General features: G+C 46.3%; 1 protein-coding gene across 3 annotated transcripts in view; it reads left to right on the top strand.

The window, feature by feature from the left end:
* LOC118314092 (tetratricopeptide repeat protein 28-like) overlaps window positions 1-13,787 on the top strand; it is a 164,502-nt gene that overhangs the window by 148,203 nt on the left and 2,512 nt on the right. For 2 of the 3 annotated variants that reach the window (XM_035640234.2, XM_047329207.1), the window contains 14 exons: window positions 1,797-1,926; window positions 2,058-2,276; window positions 4,025-4,184; window positions 6,067-6,207; window positions 9,323-9,467; window positions 9,592-9,771; window positions 9,908-10,452; window positions 10,552-10,799; window positions 10,902-11,026; window positions 11,175-11,406; window positions 11,683-11,759; window positions 12,562-12,585; window positions 13,386-13,515; window positions 13,664-13,771. In XM_035640234.2, coding sequence (XP_035496127.2) covers window positions 1,797-1,926; window positions 2,058-2,276; window positions 4,025-4,184; window positions 6,067-6,207; window positions 9,323-9,467; window positions 9,592-9,771; window positions 9,908-10,452; window positions 10,552-10,799; window positions 10,902-11,026; window positions 11,175-11,406; window positions 11,683-11,759; window positions 12,562-12,585; window positions 13,386-13,515; window positions 13,664-13,771 — 2,464 coding nt within the window. The remainder of the gene's footprint in view (window positions 1-1,796; window positions 1,927-2,057; window positions 2,277-4,024; window positions 4,185-6,066; window positions 6,208-9,322; window positions 9,468-9,591; window positions 9,772-9,907; window positions 10,453-10,551; window positions 10,800-10,901; window positions 11,027-11,174; window positions 11,407-11,682; window positions 11,760-12,561; window positions 12,586-13,385; window positions 13,516-13,663; window positions 13,772-13,787) is intronic. The other variant, XM_047329206.1, reaches the window with a different exon arrangement.

The following is a 13,787-nucleotide window of genomic DNA, read 5'->3' as shown; positions in this document are numbered from 1 at the left end:
TTGTAGTAGCTTGTATTGAAATTCATAAAACATCCATAGGTGCTGAACACGAGCGCTCGACCTCACGTTCCTCGCTCTCCACGTATTTAAACCCAATTGTTGTTTCGCACCCCAGCCATGATCCTGATGTTCGCACCCGTCGATGTGTCCTGATTCTAATCAGCTATTTCAGCAGAGCCCCCGTTCATAATACAGGGAGAACATCAATTGATAAATCCACGTCGACTGAAATATCAGTGGTCTATATATGGTAGATTTTTTTATAATCTCTGATATCATCAGAGGGTGAGGGTTCCCCAGGTAGGTTATTCTACAAAAATCATTAGGCGTACGTGCGTGTAAGCAGCGACGGCTGCGTTGTCGATTCTGTGTGACATTGACATTCACTTAACATGTCAGATAAAAGCCATGTTAGTGTCAGTGACGGTACAACGTGACAGTTCTATCCAAAAATACGGCAACTGAGGACTGTAGAGGATTTGACTTTTTAACAGTGCCCGAGCAAGTCGCTGCGGACGCGGCACATTTGGGATTGTTTCCCTTTCATCTGTGCCAGAAAGGGGTTCAGGCCAGAGGAGAGGCGCTGTGAGAAATTAGTTTCACTCTTAAAGGGATGTCTGCGAGCTTAACAGATTAAACTAGCAGTGCGGCAATCAGCCCACAGCCCTATCAGCAAAATCAGCGTGAGACTAGGAGCTCCGTCTACTAGCGCAAATGCAGCGAAAAGCTCACTGATTCTCTGCTGATCGCTGCTCTCCCCCTTCACTCCCTCTGACACACTTTTCCTGCATGACCTTGGGATATGTCAGACGAGATACAGAGTGTGCATATGTGTGTGTGTGTGTGTGTGTGTGTGTGTGTGTGTGTGTGTGTGTGTGTGTGTGTGTGTGTGTGTGCTCACGCTCGTCCTCTCTTTCTTTCTCTATCACAGTGGAGATAGAATCCATTTCATCCACACTGGCAACCGTTTCTCCGCTGCAGTTCTTTGTCTCGTGTGAACTTGGTCGAGCAGTGTGAGCATAGTGCTCTGCCGCCTCTGCTGGCCCCGGACTTCCTGGAGAGTGGCTCTATAGCAGTCCCAGTCATCCTACAGGGCTGCCATAGGCGCAGAAATAGGAAATCAATAAAGCCTCCCATGAATCAGCACTCCTGGCCGGGTCCGCCTGGCCAATGTGCAACACTGCCTGGCACCCCACCCCTCCATTGTCCCTCTCTTTCCCCCAATCCAATGTCTGGCTCTGAATAGAAAGGTCCAAATAACACAGACGGGCCTATTGAGTCCACAAAGCATTTATTTCCTTGGGCGCTGCCTCTCCGTGATGCCCAGGTAATGGTTTAGCTTCCCATTGCCCTTTCCGACATCCAGGAAAATAAGAGCTGAGGAGAGGTTTACTTGTGTTTAATGGCGATTCATCAGGCTACATTACGGTATTTTCCTCTGTAGAGAGAGAAGCATAATTGGAAGGCAGCGAGAGTGATCAATATTCTTCAGTGAGGTGGGATGCTACCACCTAGTGGCCAAAATCGACCCTCCATCTTCACATCTAGTCTAATAAGGCAGACATGAGAGTAGTCAAAATTCCTAGAGCTCCATGACTGCTTACAATTTAGTATGATTTACCTCACTTTGAATCACACCTACAACAGAGACACGACAGGATCATGGCCTGCCTTTTGATGTACATACTACCACCCTTGAGCCTCAATGATAAAGAGTCATGTTGTAGTTTTCAATTTGTTAAGGAACAAGCAGATGTTGTCTGAAAAAAAACTGAGTGTCGTCGTTCCTCCCTTAGCTCTACCGGGCGTCCGCACTATTTGAAACCATCCGCCACGAAGCCCAGCACAGCACAGACTATAAACTGTCCCTGTTTGACCTGCAAACGTCCTGCTACCAGGCACTCCAGAGGGTCCTCGTCAGCCTAGGTATGGTCACTCACACTCTCGTATCCTCATCCCTCCATGTAGGGAATGTTTTTTTTTTTCTTTTGGACCTTTTTATGTCATGTAGTTTAGGATTGACTTGTCGATAAACGTTGACCTCGTGAACACCACAGGTCACCACGACGAGGCCCTGGCAGTGGCAGAGCGGGGTCGTACGCGAGCCTTCGCCGACCTCTTGGTTGAGAGGCAGACAGGCCAGCAGGACTCAGACCCCTACACCCCAGTCACAGTGGAGCACATCCTGGACACTGTCAACAGCCAGAGGGCCTTGGTGCTTTATTTCTCCATGGCTGCTGGTTACCTGTACAGCTGGCTGCTGGCTCCGGGAGCAGGTAAGATTTGACTCGCTAATGAAATCCCATCATGTCTGGCTGTCTTATTCTCTCTGGCTGTCTTAATCTAAAGTCCAGACATTTTTCTCGAACTTTTCCCGAGTGGCTGTATGTGAGAACGCAAATGTCAGCAAATGTTGCTCCAGACATTGTCCGGAACATTTCCTGCAAGGCCCCCTAGTAAAATTACCGGAAAAATGTCTACCCAGGTGCCTGAGTTCCGGCTCTTGTGACGTAGACAATCTACTGCTGCGTTCCTCATATGTGAACGGCAAACTCCGGAAAATGTTCGGAAAATTGCTTGCAGGCGATTCATGCCTAAAAACAGCTTATATATGCTTGAGCGATTATATTTGGATGGATTTCAAATTATTTGCAACGATGATACACTGGCAAATTTACACCATTTACATTTCTCAGAGATCTTTGTTCAACACATTTAAGCTGCAGACCTCACACCTTTTATAAGAAAATATTACAAAGATTGTATTGATTGTATCACATAAATATATGGTCACCAGTTGCTAAAATATTCTTGTCCCTGAATTAAGGCAGCTCTCTTGTTTAAAGCCGTAACAGCTATGATGGTGCGAGTATGTGCTCACATGCTCACTCACATACACACATTTGCTCGTTGGAATCAAAGCGGATAAAAGGCCTAGAGTCTATAGCTTGTTTTCTGCTGCGGGGTAAGAAGGCCAGCTTTAACACCAAGTGGCAGTGCCACCTGCCACTCCACTGTTAGGTATGCCCCCTGCCTCGCTCCACACCCCAGAAGGCATCTGCCAATGAACCGTGCAAATTGATAGTGACACAGCCAAACAACACACGCCAACAGGAAAACACTTTGCCGTTACACCCAATCAAAAACATAATTTCTCTGTTCTCTGCCTGTCTCCTCGCTTTCTTTTGGTAGAGCTGTGCTTTTTTTCGCTTCTCCCTTTTTTGTCTCTTGCGTTGACACACTCGTGAACATCAGTGCAGGCAAAGAGGTTCAGAGGCCCTTTGTTTATATGACTCATGAAATTCCACTTTCGGGTGAAATTCAGAGCACGACTCTTTCGGCTACATTGCAGTTAGTTGTGTTTTTGGCTCTCTTCCTGTTCTCTGCTGTAAAGAGAGCCATGACCCAAGTGCCGTGCCACCAGGCCTGAAAATTAGCTCCCAGGCAACTGCAGGAACTTGACCCCCCCCAGCACTAGTCATATGGAGGGGAGGAACACTACAGGGACCGGTGGAGATCTTCAAAGCGCTGAATATTGCCTCGGGCTAAGAGGGAGCCACTTGCTCACTAATCGTCTGTCTGTCACTTTCTGGCATTCACTGGCCTCCAGCTGGCACGTGAGCATGGCCCACTCCAAACAGCCTGCAATCGGTAAAAGGGACTAGTAAATATTACTTATTACTTAGTTATTTCAGTTGTGTAAATTCTGTGACATTTCTCACACTCACACACACACACACACACACACACACACGTACACACACACACACACACACACACAGAGCCTGCACTCCATCCTTCGGTTCGCCCCTCCCCAACCCCCCTCTGATGTTGCCGCTCCGAACTCAGCGGAGCTCTCAAGGCGGGCCGCAGATGGCGCAGACAGCCTTCTCTTATATTTTATTGAGCACTATTTGTTTTATTCATTTTTGCTCCATACATGCTCTGCTGCACGTGGCCTCACCCACAGCTTTCAGCTGAACTGGTCCACCCCTCCTCCCATGTGTCCCCTCTCACTCCACAGGTATCCTGAAGTTTCATGAGGTGTACCTGGGCGAGGGCCTATCGGAAGGAGGGTCAGACTTCCAGGAGGGAGGCGGCAGCGGGGTGTTCAGCGGCTCGTCGTTGGAGCAGCACATTGCCAGTGCCCGGGAGGCCCTGGGAGTAGAGTCTTATTACAGCCGGTGAGATGTTTACCGCTGTCACTATGAAATGAAAACTCTTCATTTGTTTCATGAGCTTATTATCCATTCCATGAAAATGCCTTTTTGATAGTAATTACCAGAACATGTGCAAAAGTGTATCAGTTGTTTTTTTCTATCAAACAAGTGGCTTCGTGGATTATGTTATAGCATACATAAAATGGAGTTTTTAACAATCCCTTTCCTGCCACTCAAGTAATATGAATCATTGAATTCAACATTATTGAAGTGACATGAGTAGCAACATTGTATGATGTTGACCTTATATGGACCCATAGTTTTTCTTGCATGCAAATGAATTTATCGCCTCTGCTATGGTCCAATAATTGTGATTATTCCCTCTAATTCATGATACAGATGTTAAATACAGAAGAAAGCCCCACACATTCCTTTTAGTTGCGATCTGCTAACGTTTATCGACCGAAAATTTAAGGAAAGGCTGAACAGATCACACAAGTACCCTTGTTAACCAATCATCTGAAGGTATTGTAAACACAACAAACAACAATTTATCAACAAAAATGTGGTCGCAACACAGAACACAAAGATTAACGCTTGACAAAAAGTTGTCTTCCTGAAAGTTGGCTGAAGAAGGGTTATTTTATCACCCAGAGTCCGTGTGTAACATAGTGTTATTCTGCCCCATTGCACCCTGTGATGACAAGCCTCCTCTACAGTACCTGCCTCAAGTACTCCACTCTCTCCCCAGTGGGAACAAATGAGACGGAATAATGGCTCTTTGGATAGCCAGGCAGTTGAACCCATCTAACAAACAGCGAACCTGACAAGAAAAGGGAGAGAGTATTGGGTTTACTGAGAGCACAATGAAGACCGGGAAGACGGCTGAGTTGAGGTGATAAAATCAAAGGCTGATGAATAAAGACAGACAACAGGGAGCGTAGCCTGAGGGAAATTAGGCTAGATATGTTGACATGACAGTGAATGTCCCCCATTGACACCCATGGGTCTACACCATGTTTGACATTAGCCCTGTTTCTCTAGTTGGTGTTTGATCCATAGGGCCCAGCTGGTCTGCCCAGTGCCAGCCCCCTGCCACCCCAGCATCCTGGCCCTCCTGCCCCATTAGCAGCTCATTTACTACTCCAATAGGAAGTTGCATACACACCACTGCGCCTGGATGGGCACAATATGGCACCACTTACCAGCCAATTCATTCTCCAGAGTGCAGAGAAAGGGAGGCGGCACAGAAAAAGAATGGGGAGTGCACATGCGCGTGAACGAAAGGATGATATAGAGAGGGGGAGGATGCAGCCTTTGTGACGGGGAAATCTGCGTATTAATATATGGATTTTATGTACTATGTACTAGGTCTGTCGTTATATCAACCCCAGCAGAATGAATCTCAAATATGATGAATACTGCAAGGATTTTTGGAAAAAAAATAATAAAAATGTGAGCATAAGGTGATAAGAGATACCATGGTGTAAGTGTGAACTTATCTAGCGTGAGAGCAAGACGCTGACACAAGTGTTACATGATACGGGGACTTCAGAAGAGAGATTCAAGCATGTAGAGAGCGATGGGGGAGAGTGGTGGCGAGCGAGTGATGGTGGGGTGGGAGTGGTTGACTCCCCACTGACTGGATCAACATCGGCAGCATTTTAATGAAAGGATTTAGCTCTGCTTACCATCAGGGTGTTGGACCAGGCATGGGAAATTAGGCCAAGTGTGTGTGTGTGTGTGTGGGGGGGGATGTATTTCGGGGCAGATCAGGAGTGTGTGTGGTTGATTTATCCGCAGAGAAACAATCTAAGTCTGTGTATTGTCTACTTTGCTGGAGTGCCTTTCTCTTGCCAACATTTCATTGCATGAGTCTAATTCCATCTCTCTCTCTCTCTTTCAGAGGGTGTTCGAGCAGTGAGACAGAGAGTGAGGCAGGAGACTTCTTGGACCAACAGTTTGAGGAGCTCAACAACAAGCTTAACTCAGTCACTGATCCAACGGGCTTCCTGCGAATGGTGTCCAGAAACAACCTGTTCAACAGGTAGGAGATTGTTGCAAAGCACCTGGATGTTCCCACAGAGAGGCCCAAATCAACAAGCATCTACTCACACCTACTTTCTGTAAAAGAGGAAAAAAGAAAAGAAAAAGAAGATTAAGAATATCTGCTTGGGTTGGGAGATTCAAAGGCATTGTGGTTCATCTGTGAAAGGAGGCTTTTCTCCATTGTTCAGCCAGCGCACAGGCAGGATGTGAATCCTTCTTATTAAATAGACTGAGTAGAGCCAAGCTGCTGAAACCAGTGTGTGTGTGTGTGTGTGTGTGTGTGTGTGTGTGTGTGTGTGTGTGTGTGTGTGTGTGTGTGTGTGTGTGTGTGTGTGTGTGTGTGTGTGTGTGTGTGTGTGTGTGTGTGTGTGTGTGTGTGCGCGCGCGCGCGCGCAATATTGAGACCCATGTGGTTTTAAGATGTTTACCCTGTCTTTGTGTGCAGATTTATGAATGCAAAAAATGTCCGTAACTCTCCAAGTGGCTTTTTCTGAGTATTATTTAGTGATTCTATACAAAGCGTTCATTTACATTGCGCTGATTGGCAATACACACCAAGAGAGTGTGTGTGTGTGTGTCTGGGTCATATTTCCCTGTCCTCGTCCACAGTTGAGCTGCTCTTTGATGAGAGGGTAATTCCAGCTTTAATTGAGTCTTGGTGCTCATTAAGCCTCTTTAATGGGTTGCCGGTAATAATCCACTCATTCTTTTGGGTCTCAAAAAAGAAAAAATCTCAGAATTCTAAAGCTCCCCATGCTTAAGAGCCTATCGTCTATCACAATGCTGAAGCTGGAGAAAAGGGGAAGAAAACCTCATTGTCATTTCAAGTCATACATCTTGGGGTTTGATGTCAGTTAATGTAAATGTATGTACTTTTCAAGGGGTTTCGCTTATCGGTTTCCTTTAGCATGTTAGGATTTAAGATATTAGCGGTGTGAGGACTGTGCAGTATTTCCACAATTACTCAGAATTAAGTGAAAGGGGAAACATGTAATGAACTCTAAATGAATGACATTTAAATCAAAATAGGTACGAGAACAATACGCTCAGCAGTAAAAGACCTGCGCCTCACGGTTGCGATATCACCGTTTGGTGTAATCATCGATCGCCCTATTTTAACACTGAGATCTAATCTTCACCAGGGGGGTTGGGGAGGATTACCGTGAGAAGGTGATAATGAAAGTCTCCTCGTGTCTAATCCCCCTCAGTGTGTAATTGAAAACGTTTTTATGCACGGTGATAGCGTAATGAGATTGTCTGATGATCTTGATGAGGTTGTCAGTAATGACGAAGTAAACACTGCGAGAACAGGATTCCTCCATCGAAAGGGCTGAGTAGCAACAAGCCTATGCAATAATTGATATCAGAGCTAGAAATTAGGACAGTTTATAAAAGAGTGGGAAACTTTTCTTTTACCTTTGTGTCACCCCCTCAGATCCCACTTAAAGCAAGTCTTTCAACTGCAGACCAAACTAGACCTTCGGCCTACTTCACCTTCAGCCTCACGGCTCGCAGTCTTTTTCTTTTTTTCGATGTCCCCCCCCCCACCACCACACTTGACTCTCACCTTCTCTCGGCTTATCCCTTTCCTCCCCTCTCGTTCTTCATGTCAGGCTAACAAACGATTGTTTGCTTTCCCATGGAGGCTCATGCCAAGGCTTGGGAGAGAGACAGAGTGTTGGGAGGCTGGAGGGAAGCCAGTGGCCTGGCCTGGGGCTACACGGAGGGCAGGGGAGATTTCTGTCTGCTGGGGCCCGGAGGAGACTCCGGCTGATGGAACAGATGGATAGAAGTGACAAGCACGACGACAAAGTGTGGCCCTGTGTGCCTACAGCACCAAAGGCGTCTCACCCCCACAGCCACCATTAGCACAGTTCTCAGTTGTGTCTCTCTGCGGGAGCAGGGAGCTGCTGTCACTCCCGTCTCACAGCAGACATTCCTCGAACATGCTGGGCTGTTACTTTATTTCGGTTCCCTTTAGAAACGAAGGCACTTGCGAACCCCTCTCCCATAATCTGGAAGCTTTGAGTTTTGATTATCTGGCAAGCTGATGGCATTCACTGCTTCATGTGTCTACAAGCCCCCCCCGGGTACCAAAGTGCAACACTGCCATCTAGTGGAGCTGAACATATTCACACAAGATTTTTTACTTGTTTAGCTTCAAGTCGTGTGAAATTATACATAGTGCGGCCCAGAAGACTGGGACTGCTTCTCCATGTTCTCCCCCATTTTTTGTGTTCACAAACTGCACAGCTGTTGCATCTGGCCATCTGTTTCAGTACATCTGACTCACCCGCCTTCTTCTTCTGCCTGTCACTTGGTGCTTGGATTGGAAGTGCGAGCATGTCAGACGAAGAAAGACGAGCCTCAATGTTTGAGAATCTGCTCCAACTCTGCTCCACTGCAGCTTTGTGCCACTACCACTCGCAAAGTCGTGGAATCCACAGTGGCAGTTTGCGCCTCGGTAGAGCCGTACAGTATCTGATGCAACACTAGTTAGGCATGGACCTAGTCAACCGCATTCCCAGCACATCTGGGGAGCTCATCAAGAGGCACCGAGCTGTTTGACGTTAGAGGGCAGTTTAATGCACACGATCTCATGTTTACATGCAGGAAATTTTTTTTTACAAAGCAGGGGTGACTGGAAGGAAAAAAACAGACTAGAACTGAGTAGCCCAAAGAATATGTTGATAGAGTCATTCTAGTGACACCATCAAATACATTTTTATGAACATTTTGAAATCCATTCAAATCTCTACTCAGAATAGAGTAATAGTTTGATTCCAAACTAATTATTATGCTGTATTGTCAGCCAAAGCTTTCTTAATTTCTATGTAGGACTATTCAGGTTTGTCAAGGGAACTAATGTGGACAAAAGCACAGCCTGCTTAGACTGATGTCTTAGATATCTGTAGAACTGGATGATGAAAGTTCATTTTCTAACGTAAAGAAAAAAAGGATCAAGAGTTGTTTGTAGATATATTGTTGGGGGTTATTACTGTATTACATGCATGGTGTGACCGCCTAAAACTGTCTGCACAATTCTGAAGGTATTCTCCCCGAAAATGAAAACATTGTTCTCACATGCATTGTTTTGTGCCGTGTTTATACAGGAGTTGCCAGAGTATGACCAGCCTGTTCAGCAACACCATGTCTCCTGCCAAAGATGGTAACTCGTCCCTGCCTCGCCGCTCCGGCAGCCTCGGCAAACCACCGCTCCGGGCACTTTATGATTTGCTCATCGCTCCTATGGAGGGGGTGAGTACTCCCTCTATGGGCCATTGCCCGTTGATGTGGCTGTGTGGTAGAGAGAAATCCGTTTATGCGATAGAAAAACACCACACTTTGAATGTATTTTCATAATCATCCTTTTGTCTGACAGGGCTTGATGCACTCCAGTGGGCCCGTTGGCCGACACAGACAACTGGTGATGGTGCTGGAGGGAGAACTGTACCTCATCCCCTTCGCCCTGCTAAAAGGAAGCTCTTCGAATGAATACCTGTATGAGCGCTTCAGCCTCATCGCTGTTCCCTCGATCCACGGTCTCGGATCCAGTGCAAAGGTTGAGCTCCTCATTTTGAACTCTGACGAGGATTTTTGCCACAAATTCTGTTTCTTAAGATCATCTTTAATGAATTCCTGGACTGCTGTCCTCAGATTGTAGCGTTAGGATTTAACCCTTATCGCTGTGCTCTTAGGCTCATTCCAGGCGCGCAGGACCGGCTCCATGTGGCGGTGTCTCGATGGCAGCGGTAGTGGGGAACCCTCGACTGCCCTCACCTGTGATGGATCGCTGGCTGTGGGGACCCATGCCCTCTGCCGAGGAGGAGGCTCTGATGGTGGCTGAACTGCTAGGATGCCATCCGTTGGCTGGCCCCTCCGCGACCAAGGAGAGGGTGATGAGTGCCCTGACGCAAGCTGAGTGTGCCCACTTTGCCACCCACATTTCCTGGAAATTGGCAGCTCTGGTGCTCACCCCGAACCCTGAGAGCGTGCCTGGTGGGGCTAATGCCAGCGTGGGAGTGGGAACGGTGGGTAGAGGTGCAGGTGGGAGGAGAGGCAGCAGCGGCAGAGGCAGGAAGGGCTCAACTGGAAGTAGCTACACCCTCCCAGAGACTCTCCACATGCAGGACGACAGCAGTGACGTGGAGAGTATCTGTGACAGTCCACCTCTACAGGAGTTCCTCCTGACAGCTGCAGATATATTGGACCTGAGGTTGCCTGTCAAGCTGGTCGTGCTGGGGTAAGTGGACTGGCAAGGCTAACCAATTTAAATAATTATATATATAATTATTGTTTCCTTATTCAATGTCTGATGTTGTGTGTGTCATTGTGGCTACAGTTCGTACCAGGAGTCCAGCAGCAAGGTCACAGCAGACGGCGTTGTGGGATTGACCAGGGCCTTCCTGGCTGCTGGGGCCCAGTGTGTTCTCGTGTCCTTGTGGCCTGTGCCTGTTGCAGCCTCCAAGGTTTTCGTTCATGCCTTCTACACTGCCTTGCTCAATGGGACCAAGGCTAGTGCAGCCCTGGCAGATGCCATGAAGACTGTTCAGAGCAGCAAGCAGTACTCGCACCCCTCCAACTGGGCAGGTTAGAGAAGTCATTCACTTATGAATTAAATCAACAGTCCTATAATAAAAAAAAAAGATGGCTTTTTTATGGATCTATTTTAATTGCCTTTTTTATGTGCAGGATATATGCTGATTGGCAATGATGTGAAGCTCAACAGCCCATCTTCCCTCATTGGCCAAGCTTTGGCAGAGATCCTGCAGTATCCTGATCGAGTGCGTGACGCTCTGAGAGTTTTACTCCACCTGGTAAGACCCCCCCCCCCCCCCCACACACACACACACACACACACACACAGACAACAAACACAGACACACACACGCACACAAATTGACCAACTAAACAAAATGTCACAACCATTGCTATACTAATGCTGCACTGCCCTGCTCCTTGCAGGTAGAGAAGTCTCTTCAGAGGATACAGAACGGCCAGCGTAACTCCATGTACACATCCCAGCAGAGTGTGGAGAACAAGGTGGGGGGTGTCCCTGGCTGGCAGGCCCTGCTGATAGCCGTGGGCTTCCGTCTCGACTCTGCAGGCACCGGTATCCCTGCTGCTGTCTTCTTTCCCACTGCAGACCCAGGAGACAGGCTTCAGCAGTGCAGCACTACTTTACAATCACTACTGGGTATGTACCTGAGACAAGCTCTACATCAAAGTGTGATCAGAATCTGAATCTCTCCTGCTCCTTTAATGATTTGTCCATTTACTGTGATGTTTTTCTCCAGTGCATTTTTCATAGATTTTCTCATATAACATAGCCAGTGCTGTTGTGTTTGCAACCATGTTTCATATTACACCATATGATATCACCTGTTTAGTTAATAATGCTATTTAGTTTGGGGTGAAGAAAATGCGCCCTGCATACGAATAATGAAGAACTTCCTTTGATCCCATCCCTTAGGTCTGCCGCCACCAGCTCTCCAGGCTTTGTGCAAACTCATCACAGCTTCAGAGGCAGGAGAGCAGCTCATCAACCGGGTAGGCCGCAGCAAATGCTGCAGGATGCTTCAAATCTTATGCCCCAAATAGAAAATTGGTCTTTGGCTCAAACAATTAATTCCATCGCAACTATTTATTGTAAAGGACTATTGAAGCAGTCCTTTACATTTTCTCAGGTACACCTTTGTACCACAGTGCTCTTGTTGTGTACGCATATCATTACATCACTTTATAACATCAGGAATGGATACACGCTAACACACTGCCAGCTTAATCTCCATTGAAATGTTGCGTGGAAGCCTGACTAACAGCCGTTCAAGTCTCGGCTACAATCTGAGTCCTGTTCTCTTGTTCCCAAACTCGTGACAGCATAGAGTATTAATCTTATGCTGACGAGGTTTATCCCTGTTTACGTGTAACATGTGGCTGTCACATGCTTTAAGTTGAAGGCTATCCAGTTAGTTGGTGATTAGCAGTTTATCTTGCCTCATGGTGCAAATACTGGTCTCAATGCACAGAACACGAAACATAATAATAATAATAATAATAATAATACATTTTATTTGTCGGCGCCTTTCAAGACACCCAAGGACACCTTACAAAACATAAACAAGACATTAATAAAAGCACAGCAAATATATCAGTAGTAAAATCAGGTATCGACATACCTACTCTATGAATGATGATTTCCTCAAACTCTATAATATGTTAAATTGTATGTTACTTGTTGCTGCTGTTTTGCTTCTTGTTGGCCTGAAACCTTGTACCCCTTGTGAATGGCCTGTGTGCATGCAATTAAAAGCATATTCTCTCTCCCCTGCCCCTAACATGCGGTCTGAAGGCTGTTAAAAATATGGTGGCAATGGTAAGTGTGCCTTCACCTATCTGCACTCCAACCCATTCAACCCATTTTTTTCCTCTCTGCAATGTCTGTCTGCCAAATTTCCGAAAATAACGATCTTCTAGTGTAGAAGCTGCATGACAAGTTTTTGATGTTTTTATTCCAATCAGCATTTGCATGCATGACGTGTAGATGAACAAATATTTTCTGTGTTGCCTTGCTCGTAATTTTCCCAATTCTGGTTGCTGCAGTCAGATCGGAGGGATTTTGAGTATCAAAGGATTTACCACGCAGGTTCATTAGAGGCAAGAGGAATGTTTCAGGGTGGTAGAAGGGGATAAAGCTATGATGTAAAAACAAACCCCGCATAATCACGGAGAGGGAAGTGAGGTGAAGAGGCGTGTTTCTACTGTACATCCTGCACAGTTACGTCAAGTTGACAAAGGTGTCTCTGTTCCAACTAATCCCCAAACAAAACAGGCAAGTTGTGCTCACTGGGCACGTGTAAAACCCCTTTCAGCTCTGCTTGATGTTCTGTTGCCATGAGCACTAATCAATAGGACTCAAACATGTTAAAAAAAGATTAACCCCTTTTCTCCAGAAAGGGAGTTTTTACTGTAGTTCCATAACAAGATGTGGTTGACATATTTTAGAAATTCAATGGATACAAAAGTTACATTAATTGAGAGCAAGGAACTATATACAATTGTTCTTGGATAATTCAAGCTCTTGGTAGAATGAAGAAATGGTTTGCTCACATATTTAAAATAATATCCTAACTAATACATCTTATTCTTATATGTCCTCCCCATCTTCTTCTCCAGCTTCACCAGGTGCTAGTCCAACTCCAGACAGGAGAGAAAGAACAGGATTTCTCCCTCCTTCCCATTCAGGTGTCAATAAGTGTGCAGCTATGGAGACTGCCAGGATGCCATGAATTCCTTGCTGCTCTTGGTGAGTCAACTGCTACCTAAGTTAACCACCCATTCCTGTCTCTTTTAATTTCCGTCTCACTTAAGCCTGTGTGCCTATGGACTCACGGGCACAATGGCACACTGACAGATGTCTAAGTTAGAGCTGTTGTCCTTCTGTGTGTGTGCAGGATTCGACTTATGTGAGGTCGGCCAAGAAGAAGTGGCGCTGAAGACAGGCAAGCTAGCCAACCGCCGCACCTTGCACTTTGCTCTCCAGTCTCTGTTGGCACTGTTTGGTAAGTATATTGATTT

Source organism: Scophthalmus maximus, chromosome 19, assembly GCF_022379125.1.
Source record: "Scophthalmus maximus strain ysfricsl-2021 chromosome 19, ASM2237912v1, whole genome shotgun sequence".
Taxonomy (NCBI): Eukaryota; Metazoa; Chordata; class Actinopteri; order Pleuronectiformes; family Scophthalmidae; genus Scophthalmus; species Scophthalmus maximus.
The sequence above is the reverse complement of the archived record's forward strand: the minus strand, read 5'-3'. Positions and strand labels throughout refer to the sequence as shown.